Here is a 26,437-nt window from a genome sequence, read left to right on the forward strand (position 1 = left end):
AGATAATTTAAAAAATATTTATTTGAAAATTTTAGAATATATCTTTATGAAACATATATACTTATAATTATGTACATAATTATATACTAATGTTTTGAAACATGTTTCATATGTCTTTATGAATATATATCTGAATATATTTTATCAAACATATACTTAGAATTTATGTACATAATTATAAGTGTATATATAATAATAATATATATCAGGGACTTAAGAATTTCAGGAGTTTCTTTTCTCTTCCCCCTTTATTCCCTATTCTGTTATCCAGATAGATTAAGAAGATACGAGGGGAGAAAACACTGCAATTTTATTTCAAATTTCAAAACTACTTACATCATAGGCTTATGTCACAAAATATAAATTATGTATATGAATACAAAGATGAGTATAGGTGCTTTAAACACTGACAAAATCCAGTAACTATACATATATATATATATTTTTTTAATTTCCCATTTTTACAGCAGTAGAAAACTACAGTGATATAAAAGTACAGAAGAATATCTAACAATTTCAGTGTTCTCAAGTGAGACATATGGCTCTCAAGGTAGGTTAAGATGAAACAAATAGATTTTTATTAATTCTAACATTTTCCTTCAGTTAATGGTTTACTGACTGTGATGCACAAAATCTCTACCTGGTGTCATTTCAGCCCAATTTGGAACACTCAGACAAAGTAGCATGAAAATGCAGGGCCCTGGCCTATGGCTGGCTAGGTAGATGTAAACCAGCAGGCGGCACCCTTGGGATAAAGGCAATTCAACCCCACCTTAGCCACAGCCACCCTGGGCAAGGCCCTTGCTCCCATCATGGACAAGTCTTTATTGCTGAGGGCACTGGGTTTCTGGAGTAGATTTGGAGGACACGTAAAGAATAGGGTGGGATTTCTTACACGATTTCTTTTCCAATTTGCTTGTAGTGTCTTTCCCTTCTTTAACTTCTGTTTGCAGCCTTGATTCAGCAGCTAACCTACAGGCATTAAAGCATTCACTCTGAATTCAAATGTGGCTACGAAAAATTAAACAAACCCTGCAGTACAATGGGCCTCCTATGAAGCATGGTGATATATATATATCTTTCTTTTACATATACAAGGGGGAAAAATAAACAGTTGACTTCAATATCATTAAAATAGCCAGTCATGACTCTAAATAACTTTTTAAGATGCTTATTTTTACAACTGTAAATGTCAAAAGAATACCTGACAGGCTTATAAGAATAAAATCATGTCAGGCCTAATCAGAAGAAAAAAAATGTAAAATGGTTCCTATCATGACAGGCACACCTGACACAAAAATTAAAATGGTAGGGCAGTATTTTAATGTTGCTCTGGTAGGCAAAAGGCTAAGCAGAAAATCAAATTACAAAATCCAGGGTTGCATGAATAGATGCTTGTTTCTCTCATTAAAACACACATACACACACACACACACACACACACCCCTCAAATTGTGCTTCAACTGACAGAATAGTAATTAAGGAAAAACTAAACAGTGAAGAGAGAATTTAAAAGGCACATAAGCATTCTTTATAGCAAGAGAGTCGATTAAATTTACAAAGCATGCAACAGTAAAGTTCCCAGTAAAACCCACATTTATTTGCACAATTATTTTTGTGTTGTGTTTCAGCGAAGCATGCAGAAAACAAGAGGGTGGCAACACCTTAGGTTAGCAGATGGATCCACACATACACACAAAAACAGATGTTTTGTGGTATTTTATTTGTTTTTGTTTAAATAGGAAGACAAAAAAATTTCCAACATGCCATTTGAGTCATGCAATTAGCTACATATATTTGTACAAGTGTTTTTTTTACTAAGTCAAAGAAAAAAGATCAAGGAAAGAAGTGGAGATAACACAGATAGCACAGTATGCATTGCTCAATGCTGGAAACAGTCCCTAATCAGGCACACTTCTCCAGTAAATCACAGTCCATAACTATGCGCAACAAGTGTAGGCATCAGACACCATCCACCTGAGGTTACTTTCCCTTCAGAACATCAAGCTTTTCTTTGGCCTGACTTAAGGTTCTGACACTATCTACAAGCTCCAGGAAAGGAGTAAGAATCTACTCCTCCTATACGAGCAGCTAACATGGCTGAAGTGCTTGCACTGTTGAACACCGAAGAGAAACCAGACAAAGCAAACAAGCAAGTCTTTTATGTAAGGAGACCTGTTTCTGACCATTTCAGCTCAAATGCACATCAGTTAGTTAAACTGCATTGTCTACACACTCTGATTCCATAGGACACAAGCCAAGTTAAGTACTGTCATATCAATATGCTTACATTTAAAACTTCTAAGGATATTTAAATGTATCTATTCACCCATCGCATGCAAACTGCTTCATTCTTGTGTTAACCTTCTCCATCTTCCTCATCTACTTCTGTTGCACTCCATCCCTGGTCCTCTGTGGATGCCCAGAACCCCAGCAGCACTGCCACCTACCTTTCCCTTCTATTCACTTTCCTCTTACCTTCTGAACTTCATTATTGTCACTTTTTTTTTTTTTGAAAGGACAAGTCCTTGGGTAGTTTAATTCCTGCAGACACAATGCCTGGCACTTGCTCTTTAAGCCACAAACTCAATTATGCTAAAACTGGACACTTTTTACATATTAGGGAAGCATGAGCTTTTGTTTTAAAAATATGTTAAAACAGGTATCAAAACTGATTCTTGAAGGCTTACGATAAACAACTTCAAAAGTCATCAACAACTTCACCTAAGTTTTCTGGAAAGTTGAAAGGTCTTACTTTTGGAAAGCCCTGTGGGAAGGAAGGCCAATTTTTCTTCTGTGGCTACATTTGAAATCAGGAGAAAAGTAACAGTACACTTAGTGAAACTGCCACCACTGTGTACACTTAGTGAAACTGCCACCACTGTGTACACGTAGTGAAACTGCCACCGCTGTGTACAAGTAGTGAAACTGCCACCGCTGTGTACACGTAGTGAAACTGCCACCGCTGTGTACACGTAGTGAAACTGCCACCGCTGTGTACACGTAGTGAAACTGCCACCGCTGTGTACACGTAGTGAAACTGCCACCGCTGTGTACACGTAGTGAAACTGCCACCGCTGTGTACACTTAGTGAAACTGCCACCGCTGTGTACACGTAGTGAAACTGCCACCGCTGTGTACACTTACTGAAACTGACAAGCACATTCAGATGTGCTTCAGACTGTGATTATTTTTGTTTTATGAAACAGAAAAGCATAAAGTTTTTTTGGAAAAAAAAATTTCCCTTATTCAGGAGTCTTTTCCCTTTACAATCATTTTAGTCTTTCTTAAAAATCTGAAGGTGGGCAGATGAAACCGTGGAATTACACTGCACACAACACTAAGGAGACAGATGAAGAAGCAGACAGCATAGTGCGTGCAGCAAGAGAGGAGGGTTGGACAGGTCTGCTGGCAGCCTGGAAGGAAAGAGGATACTGACCTGGGGGAGCTGGGGCTGTTCTCCTTCCTTTCATCCGAGACTTCGGGCTCAGCTGGCATGCCTACAAGTTTCACATACTTCTTCACCTTCTGTGGCTGCGTCTCCACGGGTGGGTTTTTGTGAGGAGAGAGAACGACTAATGGTGTGTGTGTAACAGTTGGCTTTTCCAACCTCAAGGTGCTGTCTTCCAAAGTGCTGGGCAGGCACTGCGTCTCCTCTCTCTGAGGGGGTGATCCACAGGCTTCCTCCCTGCCAGTGCTGCTGGCACGAGCATCACCAGGGGCGGGCACATCCACAGGTAGCACCTCCCGTCGCTTCTTGAGGACAGGCACATCAATTTTCTCTGAGGCCAAACAGCATTAGAAAAAAAAAATCCACTCAATGACTGAAAATAATAAGGTCATCAACATAAGGAAGCAGAACTAGTTTTACATCCACACACACACATACATACATATTTATTTATTTAAAAGGCAGAGTTAGAGAGACAGAGAAGGAGACATAGCCTCCATCCACTGGTTCTCCTCAGAAATGACTGCAACAGCCAGGGCTGCGCCAGGATGACGTCAGGAGCCAGAAGAACCCCCAGCCGTGTCTCCCACAAGGACTTGTGGGGTGGCCAGTTTCTTCTGCTTTCCCAGCTTCATTAGTGGTGAGCTGGACCAGAAGTGGAGCAATCAGGACTTAGACTGGCACTCGTGCAGGGCTGCTGGTGTCTCAGCGCTGCCTGAACCTGTATCTAGGCCATCCCGTATCTAGTTTTTTAATTCATTCTTTTAAAATCCCTATGCATCCTTACTACCATTTTTAAAATCTTTTATTTGTTCTTTTATGAACTGCATTAACTATTTCTTTAAAAGCTCATAAATTTTTTAAAAGCTATGAACTTTCCCATGGAAATGCAATATATTTGACTCTAAGAATGAACACTCAAATGGTCTCTTTCAAAATTTAAATAAAAATCTCAGGAGAGATGGGGAGCGGTGCTGTGGCTCGATCGGCTAATCCTCTGCCTGCTAGTACCAGCAACCCATATGGGTGCTGGTGTGTGCCCCATCTGCCCCAAGTCCTTGGGACCCTGCACCCACATGGGAGACCAGCAGAAAGTTCCTGGTTCCTGGCTTCCTAGCCATTGCGGTCATTTGTGGAGCGAAGCAATGGATGGAAGATCTCTCTTTCCTCTTTGTAAATCTACTTTTAAAATAAACATAAATAAATCTTTAAAGAGAATTTAAAAATAAATAGCCTTAACTTGCTATATGCTCCCTAGTATGTGTCCTACTGTTCCTACTTAATAATAGGATCCCCGACATTTAATGGGAACATGTGTCTGAGAATCAGGACTGCATTTCTCAGTCTTTCCTGGGACAAGGGAGGCCACACAAGTACACTCTGCTCAGTGGAGTGGGAGTGGATCATCGGCACACAGTGAGCCCTGGAATGCTTCCTCCAGACTTCCACTAGGGGGAGGGAAAAACACTGAGGTACACATTATTTTAGGTTTTTCTGCAAGTGGTCCTAACTGTTGGGTGGCTTTAGTAAAGTGAAATTCTCTGGTTTGATTCAAAGTGCTAAGTCCTAAGAGGGGAAGCCTCCAGGGTTCTGTTTCTATGAGAGAGTCTGAATTTCCAACTCCAAAAAGAAAACAAATTTCTCAATATCCAGTGCTCTTTGGATCTTCCTTTACATTTTGCAGTAAAAAATGTGCTTTCCTAACTGTAGACACATGAACCACAGATCAGTTTGTAATGGGATTTGCATGAAGCTCTAATAAGAAAGAAAAAGGCAAAGAAAAAGTTTTGGTCTTACTCATGATTTAAAAGATTAAAAATAGATGAGCCTCCATACCTTCGGGTTCATATTTCAGTTTTAATTCATCGACTTTAGCTCTAAGCTTCATATTTTCACTTTCTGAAAGCTGGAGGCACCTTTCATTTGCAAAAAGCTTTCGTTCAATATCCAGAGCCCGCTGGCTCTCAAATAATGCTTTCATTCGCTGAATGGACAATTCACCTTTGGTGCTTTCATTTTCTTTGCTACGATAATAAAAAATGAAAACCAAAGATATTACAATGACATAAAATAAATACAGATTGTGGAATACATTTTTAGTTGTATATTTCAACCCAGTTAAGAACATACTTTTCTAGAATTTGTAATCATAAAAAAAAAGAATTTGTAATCATAAAGAAATACTAAATCATTTTCCAAATTTATTCATGCAGAAATTAAATTCCTTTAAATTTTAAATGATGTGACATTTATTCTTGAAAAAAACTGGATTACTAAGACCACTTTCTATATTTAAGTTCAGTTTCCTTCTTGATCGAAAACTAAAAACATGAAGAAAATAAAAATACAAAGAGAAAACATTGCATTTATCAAAAGTATTTTTCATGCGATGATCAGTAAGAATTCTTGTGTAAAAGTCATGTATTATGCAAAGATATTTTCATCGCTTTTCTCTTTTGGAATTTTCTTTTGACCATTTCAAAACAAAAATGTGTAGTGAGTGACACTCGCTACCGCAGCCAGTAGTTCATCCACCCATGCAGACACTCACTTTAAGTTATCAAGCTTTAGCTGAAGTAACTCTGTGTAATAGGTGTTATCTTCCACAACAACGTTGCTAACTGCAGCCTTGGATTCCATACTTTCATATAAGTTCTAAAATAAGCAGAAATCCTTGTTACTTGAACAATATTAAGTTATCATACATTTATTAATAGCATTTGCCACCACGTATTAAAAACATATATTGGGCAGGCAACTAGGCTAAGCAACCATTAAAGTCACTTACTGTCTCAAGCGTGCATGTGAAATCAGCATTCTTACACAGAGAAGATTCTGAATCCAGGCTTGACCCCGAAGCCTGTGCTTCCCACCATGCCTATATCCTACGCTTCCCTCTCCAGCTGACAGAATGGCAGACCTAAATGCTCCATTCTTAACTTCATGATCAAGCCATAAAATGGAAAAATTAGAAAAGTGGAAGAGGTCCTGAAGGTTGGTTTTATATCTACTCTGCTGAGATCCTAATGGGAATTCTATATATTTTTCTAGAAGGAGAAAAAAAAAAGGAAGTCTGCTTAAAAACTCATAAACAATTCCAGAGATGACAGACAGAAAACTCCTTGGTTTAAAGTTAGATTTTGAAAAAGCATATTGCTGAGCCCACTAATGTAACTCAGATGCCTGCCAACAGATGTACTGAAAATGCAACCAACACTGCAGGGTTTTCAACAGCTCTTATAAATGACAGAAAGTAAAGCTACATAAATTAAAATTTTTATGATCTGTGAATGCTGTGATTTAAAATGTCTAAGAGGTAATCAATATTTGCAAAAATCTTTAATTCAGAAACTTAAGTTCATTAAAAGGTTATTGAGAAGAGATCAATGTTCCCTTAAACATTTTTAAACCAAATGCAATTCAAATAAAAGTGCTAGCAAGATTCTTTTTGTGTTAGACAAAGTGTTCACAAGGAAAAAAAAAAAGAAACATATAAGAATTTCCAGGAAGATATTGAAAAAGACAAGCTAAGCTCTACCAGACAAAACATACTGCAAAATTTTTATAGTGGAAATAATGGGGTAGTGATGTATTGACAGACTGAATCATCAGAATGAACAAACCTAGAAAGACTCAAAATATGTGTAGAAACAGAACACACTGGGCTCAAAGCACTGGTAGCCCAGCTGAGTTCTTAATCAGTGGTGTTGGTATAACTGGCTAGTTATTTGGAAAAAAATTAGATTTCTACTTCAGACCATACATAAGAATAAAGTTCAATGGAGATTAGAACTGTAAATTTTAAAAGTCAAACCACACAAGTCCCAGTAGAAAATAAGAACAGATTCTATTATATTGATACACATGCAATTTAGCCCTTAAAGCATGTATTGATAAGAACATGCTCAGTCTGAATTGTTTTTCGTTCTGATTTAATCAGAAGAAAGCAGATTAAAACTATACTCAGGTTCCTTTTCTCATCTATCTGACTGGCAAAATATGAAAACGATAACACTCCACTTGTGAGACTAGAGTCACAGGCTCTCTGGCACACTGTAAGTGGGCATGCACACTGCTGCACACTATGGCAGGAGCTGGAGAACATACTAACGTTACTCAGGCATTTACGTTTGGCCCAGCAATCCTGCTGTACAACTCCACCTGGAACCTACAGTGACCACAGTAAGAAAACACAGGTGTCTTCAAGATGTGCTTCGCAACACAGTTTGGAATGCAAGATATTAATGCACAGACACAGGAAACTGGTGAATTAAAAACAAACAAACCACAACACGTCCACATGATACAATCCTTTAAGGGTGTAAATCAGAATGAGGGAGATCTCAACAAACTAAGTATAAATACGATGAAATGATTTGTAGGATACTCTGTAAACAAAAAAAAAGTTGTGGGGAGTGCAAAAGACTACATTTTGTTCAAAAAGAAAACAAGGCGTAAAACATATATACATATAGATATAAAATGAGCTCCTCAGTTTTACAAAAAGAAGCAAAATGAATCAATTGGAAACAGATGAAATTGGCTACTTTTGAGTATGAAAATGGAGCAGGGGGTAGAAACAGGGTAACAATGCTAAGTTAGGTACTGGGCAGGACCCGGGAACAGGAAAATGCTTTTCATAACTCTGATTTTTTAAAGCCAGGCCAGTGTTTTGCATACTGAAGTAAATAAATAGGTCCAATAAGGACAGAGGGAGGAAAATGAGATGGGATAGAAATAGAGACCTACTTGTAATTCCCATGAATGACACACTTGAACACAAGGGAGAAGGAAAAAGAGTCCAGATAGCCCAAGGAACTTTGGAACGCAGTATTATGACCATGTACCCCAAGGCAAAATCAGAAAGAACTGCAAATGAATCCCGAACTCTGCTTAGTAGAATAGTAGTTTCAACATGACGCTCATTCTATGATTAAATAAGCAAATATGACACAGTGATAGTCATGTTTCTTACTGTTAGAAATAAAAACTGTGATATTAGAGCCAAATTTGAATTAACAACATAAAGTTTTAGCAAGTGTATACACACATATATATGTATGCAAGCACTCCAGACACACACATATATGCACAAATATGCACAAGAACTCAGCTGTGTCTGCTGATGGACTCTGTAAGCGATGGCACTGCAACAGCAATAAGGACAGCTAAACATCAATCTCCATGAAAAGAAACCAGTGCTCCTTGGAGCAGTGTTAATTCCAGGACTAGAATACCTTATGAGCCAGACAATGAGGAAGTACTCAGAAAAGCACAGGTTAGAAAATATGTAAGTGTTCCTACGAGGCTAATTTGAGTACCAGAGTAAATAATGTAATGCATTCTAATATATAGGATAAAGCATCAAAATAGCAAAGAGGCTACACTGATAAATGGGGTCAATCTACTGCAAGGGAAAGGTAATTATATAACAAGAAAGTCTATTTAAGTTAAAAGTAATGATATTCAAATTAAAATTCCTGTTGTGTTTTTCGATGTATACATATACCTTAAACTTCTCCAGACTTCTAATTTCACCTAAAAGGTGTTTTATTTCACCATTCTTCTGCTCCAACATGGCAAACAATCGTTCCTGCTGCTCAAATTCAGTTTGAGAGCCTTTCATCTGTAGCAATGTGGCAATCTGTAACTACAAACAAAAAATTCCCCCAGAAAAAATTAGAGGAAGATTCTGATAACCACATATCTTACACAATTCACATTTTGAACTGTATCACTTTAAACCTGTTTTGGAAATGAAACTGATTAGTTATTTCTAGCCTAATGATTTGAAAATATATATAAGCAGTAATCTGTTATAGGAATTTCTGAATAAATATTTTGCAATCTTCATTTTATCTGAAAGACTGAGAGAGAGGCTTTTCTATCTGCTGGTTCACTTTCCAAAGGCTGGCAACAGCTAAGATTGGGACAGATCCAATGCAGGAGCCCAGAATTTATCGACTTTCCACATGGGTGGCAGGGACCCAGAAACTCAGCTATCAGCTGCTTTTTAAAGTAGAATCAGAAATGAAGCCAGCACTCAAACCCACCTGAGAATGGGATGCAGGAATCCCAAGGGACACCTTTACTGTTATGCCAAATACTCGCCCCACTTTTGAGCACTTATTTTGATTACCTATAAATGATAAGCATATTTTTAGATTTGTGAAACATACAATGACATGGCTGTGGTCTGGAAGCATGTCACTTAACTGATAAGCAGGCCTGGCCTGTGCTTCGCATTTCTGAGTCATTGACTTGTGGATACCCCTAAGAGCCTGGCAGGCTTTCTCAAAAAGCTTCATTAACTTTCATTAAGTGGGAGGAATTACCATACCACTCAGTCACAAATGAGAGATGGATCACTCAGGTAAAAGGCAACCCAAACATATCCAGGCAATCTTCAGGATACTATGTCTTCATTTTTTAGACTCTAGCTACAATTTCAGCTACATCAAGGAGAAATCTAGCCTCCAAAGCTGCTGTTGGAAATTGCTGTAGTTTTGAAAAGTGTCCATTAGTTTAAACAAAGTTTTGAGGAAAGTAAACGAAGTTACGAAGTTACAGGTACAGTTATAAGTAGAAGGAAAGTTGTTGACACTTGAAAGAATATCCTCTTTGTTCCTGCTTCAGGGTGGAGGCTAGGCACCTTTAATCCAGGAAGATTCAGAAAGAATGCTGTTAGTTTCTGATGATAGTATGGGGTATTATGGAATATTGGAAGGTTAAGAGCAGCAGCCTAATAAGTAATGCAAAAATGAACAAGCAAAAAACGCATATTAAAAAAAAAACCCAATAACAAATAGTAGGGGTTGGTATGTTATGTTGTACTGTGGTGGATAAGGCCATCTGATAACCCACATGGCCACTGATTCAACCTCAAGCTGCTCCGCTTCTGATGCAGCTCTGTACTGATGGCCTATGAATACAGTGGAAGATGGTCTAAGTCTTCGAACCATGTACCCACACAGGACACCTCAGGAAGCTCTGGCTTTGTATCTGCCCAGTTCTGGCTGTTGTGACCATTTGGAGAGTAAACCAGCAAATGAAAGATCTCTCTGTCTCTCCATGCCTGTCTTTCAAATAAACAAATCTTAAAATAATAACGCAAAAAAAAAAAAAAAAAAAAGATAGCAAAGAGCAAATCTGTGGAACTTGATGGAGAAATCTTTCCCAGATAAGGGAGTAGGAGTAAGCCAAGCAGCAGAGTCTGGAGATCCTTAGAAACAAAGCCTACAGCTATTGTGTGTTAAGTACTCACTCATGTGCCAAGCACCATATAAAGATTTTCAGACAATTTTAAGCACCCTTATAGATGACTTTAGTACAGCAAGGAAAAGGGACCTCAAAAAAAATCCAAATTTTAGTCTACAACAAACCTTCACGAGAGGATGGTGAAGAGCTAGAAATAAAAATCCCCATCCCATAAAGAATGATGTGTATCTCCCTGGCAAAGCTACTGAGGAAGCATTAAAACAATCAGTAGTTGCTAAACATTCTACTACTAAATCTTCACTCTAACAGTCGCCCTTTACAAAATGTGGAAGGAATTTTCAATCAACTTAAATATACTAAGTTTCTTTACCAAGACATGTGGCTCTACGCAATAGTTAAGTATACTTTTTGAAGAAAATGATAGCTTCTTTAACATATGTAGGAGGACAGTTGATTGGATATCATTTGTATGAGAACAACTGATTGGATATACAAAGCCCAAGAGAAATATTTTCAGACAAGGGTGTGAAAACAATTGATGGGTTCCATAGACAGGCTTATGGGAACTATGTAAGCTCCTCAATACCTCCTCCCTTAGCCTATGTGGCCCTCAGTCTATAAAAGCCTGATGCCACTAATAAACTTTGGCTATTGACCATCAGTCGGTAGTCCATGTGTGTTATTATCTGCTCCGTGCACCAAGTCCATCATCGCAGGACAGTGAACATATCTGTGATGTAATGCTAAAACACAACAGGTTTAATGAAGCACTGAGATGAGAATTCTGTACCTTCATTCTTTGCATCTGTTCTCTATTAAACGCATTCTGCTTCTTTAGTGACTGGTACTTGACTTTCATGCTGATCAACTGACGCTCCATGGCTGCCCTTCGATCTTCCACCTAGAAGACATTAACGCAGGGAGTCACGCTGGACACAAACAACACGCCGTGCAGTCCATTTAATCTGTAAAACACATACAAGTACCTCTGCAAACAGGGAGTTGCCTTTACTGCTGGGATCCAAGGCTTGCTGCAGAGCCTGGCTCAGCTGTACCTGAAGATCTTGGTTGTCTACACGAGCTTTCTAGGTTTAAGAGAAACGACTTAGCCAAGATTAGGTGAGCAAGAAAACAACTTAAAAATTGGAGACCAGTCAGAATACCTCTAAGGCATTATAATAAGAAACTGCTTCTTTCTCTCGCTCTTCCTTTTCTTCTTTCAGCCGGTCCACCTGCCGCATTAAATTAGCAGTAAGGCGTTCTAGCTGTTCTTCTCGGTACTGGAGCTCACTCACTTCTTCTTTGAGGGCAGTCTACTCATCAGAAAGGGAAAAAGAGAAAAATCTTTAAATAACCTTCAATTTACCAGTTTCTCAGTTTACCAGTGATCATTACATCGACTAAAGAACTAGTCAAACATTGTAAAATCCACATTCACATCCATGTGAGCTGCCACTGCATCAATATATTTTAATCTGCTTTCTATGACACAAACTAGGGTCAGCCTAAATGTCTCTGAAGTTTCTAGGAAGTTTCATCAACCCAACGATGGACCCTAAGCTGTACTATGAATGAAGTAATTCACCTAAAAGCTATGCAAGACATTCTGTGGCGAGACAGTTCAGGAAATAGTTTAGCTTTCAAACTATCTTCTAAGAATTATTGTAAAAATATGCAGAAAGATGAAAACAACAAAGGGCCCCAAACAGAATCCATATCCTAAAGCTTACCTTCGCACTTTCCATTTCCGTCAGCTCCATCTGAAGAGCCAGCATCTCTGAAGACATGCTTTCCTGGGCACGCTCAGACATGACCCGGAGTTCTTCTGATTTACAAGACAGGAGTTCCTTCTGGCGATCGACTTTGTGTTTCAGCTGCTTTTCGCTAAGCCTTGCTTCATCTAATTCTGTTTTCAGTTTTTCTAACTAAAGCAAAAATAATAATAACAACCACAACCATACACACACACACACACAAAACATAACAATGGTATAATTCAAAAAGCCTTTTTTTTTTCCTTTGCCCTGAGAAATATCATTGACCGACCCAATGAGTCTTTGGGAAGACTCAGAGTTTCCCAATTTGGCCAAGGCTAGGAAGGGAAAGAAAGATATCCAATACATGACTTGAGAACTTCGCTAAGGTCAGAAAGATTTGACTGATTTAATCTTTGCTCGCTATATGGCCTAGCCTCATGTCCCTGAGTACTTTTTGAAATACTCTTTTTTTGTTTAGGTAATTAAATGTTAGATGAAAATAACATCCAGGGAACAAACAAAAGGCATAGACAGTCACCAATCGTGTATGTCTCAACTTCAGCGTGGCTTCTGACATGCTGCGTCACTCTAAGTGGCACACAGGGTAGCTCTATGTGTTACACAAGAGTAATGTTACAATACTTATGGTCATTTCACTACAGATGAGGGGAAACTAAACCACCAAAAACATGTAATTTCACTGATGTCATTAACTAAAGGGAGAAAGCATTTTAAAAGAATTCATTTAGTGAAGAATTAAGTAACAGTCTGGGTAGCACACACGGACATGGGGAAAAAGTCGCAGAAGATACTACACAAAAAACTGGAAAGTGACAAATAGACTTAGGAGAAAACAGGACAAAAGGTGGGTAGACAGGGTTCTGGAAGAGTAAGAGTACGGACACTACACAGCATAGTCACAACCCAAGCTGTGAAATCTTGAAGTAATCTGAAGGCTCTGGGCAGAGGGGTGCCAACAGAGAATAAGCAATAACTGAACAGTTGTCACTGAGTGTGCAACTTTGAAACATGTCAGTCAGGACAATGTGCCATTAGATTAAGTAGTCACTGGTTTACTTAATCTGTAAACATTGGCTTCCTCTTCTGTGATATGGAGATGAAAATGATGCCTCTTTTCAGTTATTGTGAGAACTTGATTTTTTTGTAATAGTTTATCTTCCATAAATTAGAAAGAACACACGCATTCTAATGTACATGAATTTATAAGAAATTATGAATGTGTCCTGTGGAACAAACGTGTGCCATGAGCTGAAGTAAATACTGCATAGTAAAAGCCAGGATGCTGTGTACTAACCTAAAACTCCATCATAAACACCAGCTACCAAACTGAAATAGCCATGTGTAGGAAACAGAATATTTACTGCACAAGCTCCTCAGGTAAACCTGAGTTGTCCTCGGTTACTACTCCCAGCAGTAGAACGATGGAGCCCTTTCCATACTGTTTTGCATGCCTGGTACTTCAGCTAGTGTTTATAGATGGCTGTAGAAACATAGTATGATATTCTCTGAAACACAAAGAATCCAAACCTTATCCTTCAGTTCATTCACTTCCTGTGTATGGCTTCTGTTGAGATGTTCTTCTAATTTCTCCAGCTGCATTTTTTGTTGCTGTTTAATAGCTTCACATTCACAACTCAAACTTTCTAACATTCGACTCTTGAGCTCAACTTCTCTCTGAAGAGTATATTTTTCTTGTTCATAATTCTGAAAACAATGACACCAAAATAATTACTGAAAGCTATTACCCAAAACCAGTTCTCAGCTTCAACTGTCCCATTCCTGTCTGGTACATTCTCTGTTTTCCACATACCGGTCACACGTTAAATTTGGAATAACTTTAGTTTCTCAGTCTTAACAAATTCCTAAATTATATTTAGAGACAGTAGTTGTGTCAAAACACTCAAGCTTAACTTAGTAAAGACATTGGTCCAGAAAAGAATGGGGATTCCCATTTTTCCAACCTGTAGTTTCTGAAGCCTTAGCAAACAACTTTTTGATGAAAGTGATGTCTAAGCTGGTGTTTAGAGTAGCAGGACATACCTAGATCCTAACATTCCTTTGTACAAAATCTAACAGACCAAGTAACTGTCTAATAAATCAGACTGTGTCTGAGCTCTAGCAGGGTATCAGAATGTAATTTGCATCATATCTATCTCTCAAGATCTCCTGTGGATGCCTAAAAGTGCAGAGAGCAGTAAATCCTACTCACATACATATACTTACAACAGTTTAATTTACAAGTTTGACCCAGCACCGGTTTAAAGACAATAACTAATGATAAAATGGGCAATTATATAACAATAGGTTGGGATATTAAGTTAGGGAAATGTTGTCTGCCTGTTCGTGTATCTCTCTCACATACACAATCTTACTGTATTCCACTCTACCATCTTTTTCTTGGGATGTGAAATGACATAGTATCTACACAATACAAGAAATGAGGTGAGTGACACATTGCAACCCAGTGTTAGGCTACCATTGACCTTGTGCCATCTGCTTCAGATGGTCCTGGGTCATGATCCCAGTTCCAGGTAGGATAGGGCACAGACAAATCTTCAGTAGCAAAGCACACCCTTGCCAACTGTACATCTGGAGTCCTACCTCGGTCATGGTCATCATTTCATTACGACATTTATCCAACTGATTCTGCAGTTCATTTTGGCTCTCCAACAGTTGCAAACCATACTGTGCGGCTTTTAGTCGTTCACTTTCGACCTCTTTGAGCTTGCTTCGAAGATCTGCAATTACATCTTCCTCCATGTTTTACTGTGTTGCACCTACTGTAGAGGAAAATAAACTACTTAAGCTTAAAAAAGAAAACTCTACACAACAATGTTAATCATGGAAGAAACAGACGTATTCGGTACAACTGCCATGTTAAAGCACTGCATTGATTTTTTTCCTGAATCGTAGGTGTTCAAACTCGTATTCATGTTTTATGAGGCAGAATTCCCTGTAATTCATTACCTGATTTGAGATCAAAACACAAAGAGAAGAATTCATTTAATCTTGCCTCTAAGAAATTCACTACCAGGAAATTTTCAGTTGTATGCCAAGCTTCCTTAAATGCCAAAGCAGAATTCAGTCTCAAAACACTATCAACACTCACGTCACCAAAGTCAAGAGAGAACAATGAAAGAAATAAGATGTTTTAGGGCCCAGTGTGGTAGCCTAGCAGCTAAAGTCCTCGCCTTGCAGGCGCCAGAATCCCATATGGGCGCTGGTTCTAATCCCAGTGGCCCTGCTTCCCATCCAGCTCCTTGCTTGTGTCCTGGGAAGGCAGTGGAGGATGGCCCAAAGCCTTGGGACCCTGCACCTGCATGGGAGACTCAGAAGAGGCTCCAGGCTCCTGGCTATGGATTGGCTCTGTTCCAGTCATTGTAGCCAGTTGGGGAGTGAATCAACAGAAGAGACATCTTTCTCTGTGTCTCTCCTCCTCTCTGCATATTTGACTTACCAATAAAAATAAATCTTAAAAAAAAAAGAAGATGTTTTATAAGTAGCCTGATTGCTACTTAAAAATAAAAAGTCAGGCCCCACATGATAGCCTAATGGCTAAATTCTTGGCCTTATATCCACTTGGATCCCATATCGGTATCAGTTCGCGTCCCAGCTGCTCTACTTCCCTTCCAGCTCCTTGCTTATAGCCCGGGAAAGCAGTACAGGACGGCCCAAAGCCTTGGGAACCTGCACTGCTTGGGAGTCCTGGAAGAAATTCCTGGATCCTGGCTTCATATCAGCTCAGCTCTGTCCACTGCAAATACTTGGAGAGTAAACCAGTGGACAAAAGATCTTTTTCTCTGTCTCTCCTTTCTGTAAATTGCCTTACCAACATAAATAAATAATACTTTAAAAACAACAACAAAAGGTTATCTTAAATAAAGTTCATAAGATAACTCAGAGAATACTTATTTTTCTCAACAGTGTTAGCTTTGTGAACTTAGTCATTTTGCTTTCCTGCAAACACTCACTAGTATGTTCCTAACAATGCATGAGTACACAGAATAGAAACCAAGTTTGGAGCAACTAAAGGGCATAGCTTTTATTCTACATGTTCAATTAATGAGTTTAAAAGATATCATAAAATACATTCCACTCTATCTCATGCTCACACATCATTCTTCCCTCTTAGGCCCCAGTCTTTGAAGTGAAATTCAAGCTCTGCTTTACCTGGAAAGACCTCCAGCCTTGTTAAGGTGTTTTCCCCTGTCTCAAATTAGCCTAGTCAGGCTCACAGGCATTCAAAGATTTCTTGAATGCCTTATGTGTGAGGCATCATGCTGCTCACTTGAGACTCATTAAACAAAACGGACCAAACCAAACCAAACCTCTTCCTCCTTCATGAAACTCACTTTTAGGAAAATGAACAGTAAATACAGTCTACCCTCCCTGAGGCTTCTGCACCCACAGATCCAACCAACTGCAGATACAAACTATCCAGAAAGAGAAATAAAATGCTACTGTACTGAACATGTACAGGTTTTATTTCCTATCATTATTCCCTTGACAATACAGCCTAATAACTTTCAGAGAGCACTCACAGTATACTAAGTAAGACAAATAATTTAGAGATGATTTAATGTATGTAAGAGAGGGTGGGCATTTGGCAAAATGGGTTAATCCATGCCCCATACAGAGGACCTGGAATGACGTTTCAATTCTGGCTTCCTGGATGACAATGGTGATAGCCGGGAGACACTGGTGATAGCTCCAGTAGATAGATCCCTGACACTTACTTGGGACACCTGTACAGAATTCCTGAATCTTAGTTCCAGCCCTGGCCTAGTCTGACCACTGCAGACATTTGGGAAGTGAACAAGTTGCTATGAGCATGACTTTTATGCACCCGCTAAGCCATTTTCCATAATAGATGGAACATTTGTGAAATTTAGAAACTACAGGAGCCTGAGAAGCAATACTGAGAAATGATTATTATAGTATAATAACTAAAACAGATAGTGGAAATATAATCAAAAGTGGAACAGAAAGGCGAGAGCTTGGAATAAGAGATGAGTGGTAGAACTAGGGAGTCAGAAGATGACAGAACCAACGTTTTTAGCGATGTAGCTATTTAGCAAGTTCTAGGCCAAAGTGAAGTCCCTAAGCAAGAAAGTACAAGGTGTGACCCAGATACAGTTCAGGTCATAGTGTGCAGCGAAAATGCGTGCAAATGAGCGACCAGCCCAGTGTGAGAAATTTAGTTTCCTCTTGGGATAAAATAGGGTCATTCCAAAGTGTGGAGGAGATGAACTGATGCAACGTAAAAGGATCATCTCTGTTGCTGTGTTGATTGTTAAGATGGGAGCCTGCCGGAGTCCAGCTCCGGCCCGGGGTTCGGACCTCGTGAAGTATGCATGGCGTCGGCGCAAAGAGAGAAAGAAAGAGACGGACCACTAGGATTCCATGATGATTGTGGACCATGCAATAAAGCCGTCCGCTTTATTTACACAGAATCAGTTAAACTCTGGCTCAGACTTTCTACGTCATGGTCAAGTGGGTGTTACTAAGGCCAACTCTGCAGTTTGTTTCACCTAAGGCAGGATGTTATCCATGCTGGTGCCTATCAATCAGTAACACATTCCTACTACAAGCCTCATGCTACAACTAGTCTTGAATCAGCTAAGGGAGGAAATGTAACACAGGAGGCAGGACCCAAAGATCAAAGACAGAGGGAAAGAATGGGTCTCCCCTATAACTGGAGACTAGCACCCTTGATTAGCATAAGGTCAATGGAAGAGGATTCTAAACAAAGGTAACTGCTATGCCTTTGATTAGCATAGGATCAAAGGGGGCAGCAGTGGCAGCAATAGTGAGAAATCTTATTGCTAAAAGCAATATCAGCAACATCAGCTTCCAAGCTCGCACAGATACCATACGTTAACTGTTAACTCCGCAGAGGCAGACAATGCCTAAATAAATTACAGAAACCTCAGTGGGATAGTCCTGTGTCCATGCAAAGGGAAGCGTGGCTGCATTCAGGTGGCCAAAGTGACATCCGGAGCCCTGCCCAGCGGGGAGTTCATTGAGGCCCTGCCTGCAATAAAACAATGCTCTTCACACCTTCCTGTCTTCCACATCCACCACACGGACCCTGGCATCTCCCCCTTCCTTATAATTAAGTTGGAGGGTGCGGAGTTCTGTGCGAGTAGCTTGAATCATGGAGCTCAAACGTCTGAAGATGACTGGGCCAAAAAATAATACAAAAAGGAGAATAATTAGTGCAATACCTAAATTATAGAGAGCGAGTGAAAGGTCTTGTCAGAAATAAAGGATGAAAGAGATTGTAAGAATTGGTTAGTAACGCCTCCCGCAGAGAGAGCCTGAAGGTGAGAGTGAGAGATGGCAGAAATCTGGACATGTAATTCCTGAATGCTAAGGCTGGTAGATGTATCATTCCATACATCTTGGAGATGAGTTTTAACATCACTTCAAGAGATGTGAGGCATTATAAGGAAGAGGAGTGACACAGATCCATTTATAAATACTATGGCAAGTGGTACCAAATCTGGTTTTTAAATGTTAAATTTCATTGCCAATATAAATCACTGCCTCTTCTAATGCATCAGTCTTAGCCTCTAAATCTTTCAATACTTTCCTATGAACTTATTGCACCAGCTGTAAGAGGTCCAATAAGGGTAACAAATGCAGTGAGACCCAAAGATAACCCACAAAGCATGGACAAAGTTGTTGAGAACAATTCCAAAGCATAAACAGCAGCAGCATCATACCATGGTTCAGGCAAATTTACAGGTAACATTACATATGAGGACCTTCTCAAGACACCAAAAGTATCAGGCATCAGGGAACAACTAAGACAGTTGGTGACAATGCACTTAGTACAAATTACAGTGTATACAGAGCCATCTCAGGATAGCTGGAGGGAGCTTAAGGCTCCATCTGTAAGGGAAAAATGTCACTTATCAACAGTTCTTTTGAAACTAGCTTGAGTCCTGCATGGGGATGTCTTCAGTAGTAGAGGGTAGTCAGCAGATGTACACATGATGTGTCTTCATGGCAGGTGTTGATCTTCAGACTCGGCCTTTAAGACAGTTCCGGGTGAAAGTGTCTGTTGATCTCAGCAAGCGTAGTACTAAGGCTAGAGAAACTCTTTCTGTTGTTATGGCCAGAGGGAGGCAAGAAGGAGAGATAGCACCCTGGTACCTAGCTCACTACTCTTCCACTGGGCCTCTGGGAAAGTGGGCTATAGAGGCAGTCTTTGGGATTTCAGGTTTATAAGTTAACCATTGCCTAAATAAATTCTGGACATCTAACTTATATTCTGAGAGGCCTTTTGGAGTTTTTAGAGAGGAAGTAGAAGAGAAGTGAAGGAAAAGTTAAAAATAATTATATAGATCACTCTCAGTAATAATATCAGGTGAAAACTATCAAATGACAGCTTTAGACTATTTTTGCCCAAAGGTCTAATGTTTGCTCTAAATTTAAAATAAAGGTACATACTTAAGTAATACACTGAAAAGGGCAATGAGAGGATAACATGAGAAACCTGGTTATAAGTGAACTTGAGCAAAAGCATATGGTTGACTAAAAAACATTTTCAATGATAGTCTGAGGTTTAAATTATGTGAGCCAAAAAACAATATTAGCTTAGGACAGCACAATAAAGTAGCTTCAGTAATGATCTAAGAGCTTTAGACATTTAAAATTATAAATTGGTTAGAATTACCCTATTGTTTGTAGTAAAATAAGTTTGCATGGTTAATCAGATGGTTTACAAATATAGAATAGAAAATGGATTATAGTAAAGATTTTACCAAGATGGCATAGGGAACATGTATCAGACAAGTATATCTGTTCTTTAAATAATTTTTGTTACAAAAACTTTAATAGTTAAAAGTATAGTATTTCCCAACTAGCAAATGCAGTAATGTATAATAACAATTAAAAATTGTTTTGTAATAATTAGCTGGGAAAAAATGGCATAGAACTATCATGTGCCCATTTCTCATCTGATCTCATGGAACTTGAGGACAAACAATAAAACAAATACATACACATATACATTCTCCCTCTTTTTTTTTTAAACTATAGAGGATTATAAGAGTAAAATTTCAAACAATTTTAACAAAAAACGTACAGCAAGACAGACATACGTGGCCACCACACTCATTCAATTTTAAATAGCTAATGAGCCATGACTTCTCATATGGATCGTGACTCAAGAAGTTGTGTTGCATCCAGTCCTCTCAAGTCCCAGATGAGTACTCAAGACAAGCAAATTTGGATGATGAGGTACCTGTATATAGGCAGAGGTCAGTGCAAATCCTGCGAGCCAGGAAGCCAGGACTGGCAGTGGGGCCGTGTTAATCATCACGGTGGCCTCCCCAGACTACCGAGTCAGACTCTAGAACTCAGGATGGCTGCTACCCTCTGACTGAGGCCTTCAAAATGTTACAAAGTGCACAAGAGATCATGTCAGATAAATTTAGGATTTAACTAAGGCGCCTTTATAAACCAAGCTTGGTGATAGCAGTACACATTAGAAAATTACTAAGTGATAAGTCAATAATTATAATTCAGTCTGAACTGAAACCCTGAGAGGAAAAAATTGGTCATTACTGAAGACCCTGATTTTAGTTATCTGAGCAATATAAATTAGCCTAAGAGATAAGCAGTCAACAGGCTAGACATATTTACAAAACTGTAAACATTTATCCTTTTCTGGATTTTTTGTTGTTAAGCATTACCTGTCCTGGAACTCTTGGAAATACAGAAATTTGAATTAACTTCTGTAAAAAAAAAATTGTTTTATAGTAGTATATTGATATGATAAAATTTTGCCCCACTTGGCATCTGGCAGTATCTTTAATACAATCCAAATGCTTACTCAGTTGCATCTATTAAATAAAACTTTTGAATTTTTAAAATGCATATCAAGGATGTCAAGGTCTATAACATCTAGTTGAAATAGAGTCTCTTTATACAACACAATATAGGTGAGATGTAATTATTGGCATTAAATGATCACTTAAAATACCTATAAAGTAAGTACATAACTTTTATCAATCTTAACCAATGTGAGCATACTGAAAGACAGAAAACACAAAGATCACTTCAATATAGAATCTTACATATTCTGAGACATTTCAGCAAAGTCAGATCTGGAGTTCACTGGAGCTAACTAGAAAAATTTAATCATTAATTAGATAAAAACAATTAAGAAGATGTTATAATATTTGGTTTTAAAACTTTGTTGTTATGACAGAGGATCAGATTTTAATTCCATGTATCAATGATGAATATTTTAGAAAATGCTGCAAACAGTATTTTAAAGACTATAGATCTAAATTAAAGACTAGCAGATATAAGCACATGGGTACATCCCATACCTGGAAAAAATTCAACAGTGGATTAGATGTTACTTTGATACTAATTTATGTTTGGTGTAAATGTTACACTTTTAAAGGAATGCCTTAAACAATACCTTAAGAGTTATATTCGTAAGATTCAAAAATTCAATATTAAAGTTTAATAGAGTTAGAAAAGAGATGTTAATTATGAAAAAACATTGTTTATAAAGTACAAGAGGCTGCATATTCTTCTGTGGGCCCAGTTTAGTTTATCTCCTACCCTGCTGCTCTGGCTAAAAAGTTGGAGGTGGGAGGCTTCACAAAGGAAAAAAAAATAGGCAAAACGTCCTGGAGAAACTGCACCTGTGGGATGAGTATTCTAACATAGAGGAGCAGGAGGGGGTTGGGAGTGAGCCTACCTGCTGGAGAGAAGAGAATTTAACCCTGAAGTTGCTGGGCAGGAAGGGGAACTTTTGTAGAGGATGCTTGCTGCTGTGAAACGGCAGGGGGGTGGAAATGTAAATTGGATAAGATCTGGAGCCCAAGTCAGCAAGTCCAAGCCCTGTGGAAAAATGAAAGCATTCTCCTCCTCCTGTAACTTTTCAAAGATAGGATGGAGCCAATCAGTGAATTACAACATTGGAAATAACTTAAGATTTGTTCAGAATTTACCACACCTAGTGCTTCAAACACTTTACTTCACTTAACTCTCTCTCAAAGAGCCTAAGTGTATATTGTCTACTACCTTAACTAGAGAGAAGTCAGAATTCTTATTGCATCTTCACTAGAAATACACAAAAAAATCCAAGACACCCGCTCTGATTCATTCAAACGATTTGCTGGCATTTCTCTTATGTGAACACACTCTGCTGGTGCTGAAGATACAATGGTTAGTCAAACTTCTTGAGTCTTACAGTTTGTTGGTAGACAGGTTTTCAATCAAATAACTGACCTAAAATGTTACAAGTGTGCTAAGCACAAGAAGGAGAGGTATAAGCTCTGGGCACATTAAAATAAAAATGGGTGGGGGGAACTGTCCTTATGTATATATTTGGGGTGGAGTGTGGGGCAGGAGAGGAGCAAGCAGGGACAAGAAAGATTTCCCTAAGGAAGACAGCTGACGAGTGAGAGAGTGTTAACCTATCAGTCATCAGTCCAGAGAGACAGCCATGGCTAACATCTAGAGCCACTGTGTGCCAAGTCGTACGACTGGCATTTTGCATGTGTGCTCTGATCCAGTCCTCTGAAGTTGCCAACTTCATGTATGTACAAGTGCATTTTTCTCCATTTTAATTCTTTGAGACAGAGCTCCCATCTGCTGGCTCACCTCCTAAGTGCCCACAATAGTCAAGGCTGAAGCGTTTAGCAAGGAACTCGGTCCAGGTCTAAGTGGCAGGGACCATTACTGGAGCCACAACTGGATATCTCTCAGGGTCTGTTGCATGAGCAGGAAGCTGGAATCAGGAGTGGGAGTTGAAGTACTCCAATGTGGACATTGGCACACAGATGTCTTCACAAGCATACACACACACACACACACACACACACACACACTTGAAAGGCAGAAGTAAAGGCATAGGGAATGTGGAAGGAAGGAGAATGACAGAGAAAGATTGATATTCAGTCCATTGATTCACCTTTCCCCTGCCCACAAAGGACCACAACAGCAGGGACTAGACCTATAACCCGTGCTGTCCCCCAGGTAGGTAGCAGGAACTTAAGTACCTGCTGTTTCCCGGGAGTATCAGGAGGCAGCAGGATGGGAAGTGGAGCAGCCAGAACTGGATGTCCCTAATGTCAGGCCAAACACCCACCCCCATCCCGTAAGTGCAATCTTGATGCAGCTCAGAGTGGACGTAACATGGCCATCAGCCACTGGGTGGCCAGTAAGTGGGATGCCAAGCGGAGGCCTGGTGCTCTATTTTCCAACCTGCCTTTCAACACAACAAACACAGAGTATTAATATTAAAAGCTCAGGCCTGGTGAGGTAGCCTAGCGACCAAAGTCCTTGCCTTGCACATGCTGGGATGCCATATGGGTGCTGATTCTAGTCCCAGCTGCCCTGCTTCCCATCCAGTTCTCTGCCAGTGGCCTGGGAAAGCAGACAAGGCCGGCCCAAAGCCTTGGGACCCTGCACCTGCGTGAGAGACCAGGAAGAGGCTCCTGGTTCCCGGTTTCAAATTGGCTTAGCTCTGGCCATTGCAGCTTCTTGGGGAGTGAATTAACGGATGGAAGATCTTCCTTTCTGTAAATCTACCTTCACAATAAAAAAAAAATCTTAAAAAATATATATATCAGAAGCTCTGGGTGGGGACCAACCTGCCCCAGATTCTTAGCCAACCTCCACCAGTCACAGATGTGGTGTTGTGTCCTTTACAAAAAAACAAGGACAGTAACACCATGTAGAAATAGAGCTAATGAGAAAAAGATGGAATCTGGCCGCAGACAGAAAGCAATGAAGACAGAACCTGACCCGGTGCTGTCCAACACACGTGTCATCTGAACCACATATGCGATTTTAAATTCTCTAGGAACTGCATTAAAAAAAAAAAAGTGCAATTTTAAATATTTATTTGGCCCGATCCAAAGAATCACTTCTACACGTAATCGTTATAAGGTTCATAGTCATTAAAAAAAAAAAAAAGAATCACTTCTACACGTAATCGTTATAAGGTTCATAGTCATTTAAAAAAAAAAAAAAAACAAAACTATCGTTGCGATCCAGTGTGTAGTTAGCAAGGCTCACTTCGGGCTGTGGCAGCGGCCAGTGGCTCCGGTTGTGGCCAGGGCCAATCCACGGCCGTTACTCGGGGGGCCACGGCCACGACCTGGTTCTCCAGCCCCACACAAGGCAGATACCCGCTGGGAAGCGGGTTAAAAGAGGGCCGGCTCCGGGCACGGCGGACACGCGGAGCCCAGGTGTCCTTGGGGCCTGATCCTGTGCACCGCGCCCCTCCACACCCACCTCCACCAGGCCCCTGCCCTTACCTCTCTCGTCACTGTCTTCCCCGGCTGCGGCCGTCCGAGGCTGGGCCGGAGCGATCCAGGCTCCCGATTCGCAGCGCCAAGCCCACCTACCCTATCTAGGAAGCCGGCGGCCCCATTCCCCCTGCAACCGCCCGGGGAAGCGCCAGGGCTTTTTGAATGCAGTTCTCGCGAGAACTCCCGCTTCTCACGAGACCTTCCGTCCAGCAGCGCGACGGCGCAGGCGCAGGCGGCGAATGGCGACCTCGGGCCAGGCGCGGCGTGCCCTGGCGAGCCGCTGGCTTTTCAGAGGGCAGATGCGTTGGTGACCGCTTTTCGTTGCCGCGTCTGGCATTTCTGATTGTGTTATTGCCAACGGTTCCTTCTAGAGGAACATTGTGGCGCCAGCACGGGCACAGCTGGGCCGCGCTCGTACGTCCTGGCCGCGGACTGAGCGCTGTGTTCTAGAAGGGCCGGTTCTCCGCGGGCGGCCTCAGGGTCCGGGCGGCAGTGAGGCGTCCCGAGAGGGAAGCGCAGTTAGCGTCGCGGCGGAGGGGGCGAGGCTTCACACTGCAGCGGGCGCGGAGGACCTCGTGTAAACCCTCAGACAGCCTTCGCAGGCGGACTTAGTGCCTCTCTGGTGCCAGGCCCCAGTCGAGGGGGGTGCGGATAGAGTTGGAACTGAGGCAGCCTGAACCTAAGAGACCCAGCTGTTGCGTGCAGGTGTGTTTCAGTCATCTCTTGTAAACCTGTCAGAAAACTTAAGCCAGTTTGCGCTGTGGAGTCCCCATAACCGTAAAATGGGTGTGTGGGCTTCGAGCCCATCTTGGAGGTTTTGCTCCCCCTTTACATCGTCAACTTTTTCTCTTGCAGCCTTGATGTCAGCAAATTAGCCTGCGGGAATAATTTATGTTGCGCACACACACACACACACACACACGAAGTAGCAGGTTCTTCAACGCCTTGAGTTGCTATCCCATCAGTTTGCCTCTCTTTACAATAAAAATTCCTGGAGCAATGAAGTTCACATTCACTGTCTAATTTCTTAGCTTTTATTTCTTAAGCCCCTGCTCCCTGCCCGACCACAACCAGGGTTTGGTCCCAACCAATGCAGTAAAAGGGTTCTTGTCCATTACAAATAATTTCTATCTTACCAAATTCTTTAGTCTTAACTTTTTTGATATTCCAGAGGCACCATCATTTATATCTAAAGATTTATTCTTATTGGAAAGGCAGATTTATAGACAGGAGAGACACATCTTTTATCCGTTGATTCACTCTCCAAGTGGTTGCAACGGCTGGAACTGAACCCATCCAAGGGCAGGAGCTTGTTTGGGTCTCCCACGTGGGTGCAGGATCCACAGGTCTTGTGCAATCCTCTATTGCTTTCCCAGGCTGCAAGCAGGGAGCTGAATTAGAAGAGGAGTAGCCAGAATAGGAACCGACCCCATGTGGGATGCTGATGCTTGGAGGTGGAGGATTAGCCTGTTGAGCCAACCACCCTAAGCATCCTCATTGACATCTAGAAGTGCCACATCTGGCTTTCCGCTTTCTGGCTCCCTTGCAGGTTTTCTATTTCTGGTGAACTAGAGCCTGCTGCAGAAGGGTCCTTGGCAGGTTTAAAATATGACCACAAGGATACCTACAGGCAGAAGCAGGTGGGACAGAGTGTTCTGAAATGAATGGAGCATTTTTTGTCCTTCTCATTTGACAAGAAT

The 26,437-nt window shown here is 40.5% G+C and overlaps 1 protein-coding gene across 2 annotated transcripts; it reads right to left on the bottom strand.

Moving 5' to 3' along the window:
- Positions 1 to 300: 300 nt before the first annotated feature.
- Positions 301 to 24,842, bottom strand: SPDL1 (spindle apparatus coiled-coil protein 1). Of its 2 annotated transcripts, XM_004587446.4 has the most exons (12): positions 24,744 to 24,842; positions 15,049 to 15,227; positions 13,975 to 14,151; positions 12,400 to 12,594; positions 11,833 to 11,982; positions 11,656 to 11,754; positions 11,460 to 11,570; positions 8,961 to 9,101; positions 6,003 to 6,106; positions 5,288 to 5,475; positions 3,440 to 3,782; positions 301 to 972 (listed from the first exon to the last, which is right to left on the bottom strand). In XM_004587446.4, the coding sequence occupies exons 2-12, from the start codon at positions 15,205 to 15,207 to the stop codon at positions 825 to 827; spliced, it is 1,815 nt and encodes a 604-aa protein (XP_004587503.2). In that variant the 5' UTR covers positions 15,208 to 15,227; positions 24,744 to 24,842; the 3' UTR covers positions 301 to 824. The 2 variants fall into 2 exon arrangements, with proteins under 2 accessions (XP_004587503.2, XP_036352924.2); XM_036497031.2 differs by lacking the exon at positions 301 to 972 and having other exon boundaries at positions 3,235 to 3,782.
- Between the last annotated feature and the right edge of the window lie 1,595 nt (positions 24,843 to 26,437).

This window comes from Ochotona princeps, chromosome 19 (genome assembly GCF_030435755.1).
Source record: "Ochotona princeps isolate mOchPri1 chromosome 19, mOchPri1.hap1, whole genome shotgun sequence".
NCBI classification, from domain to species: domain Eukaryota; kingdom Metazoa; phylum Chordata; class Mammalia; order Lagomorpha; family Ochotonidae; genus Ochotona; species Ochotona princeps.

Coding starts and splice junctions, on each gene's coding strand:
- SPDL1 (XM_036497031.2), bottom strand. CDS start 15,207: ATGGAGGAAGATGTAATTGCAGATCTTCGAAGCAAGCTCAAAGAGGTC. Junction 14,152..15,048: donor AAATGATGACCATGACCGAG/GTAGGACTCCAG, acceptor CATTGTTTTCAG/AATTATGAACAAGAAAAATA. Junction 6,107..8,960: donor GAAGTCTGGAGAAGTTTAAG/GTATATGTATAC, acceptor TGCTTATTTTAG/AACTTATATGAAAGTATGGA.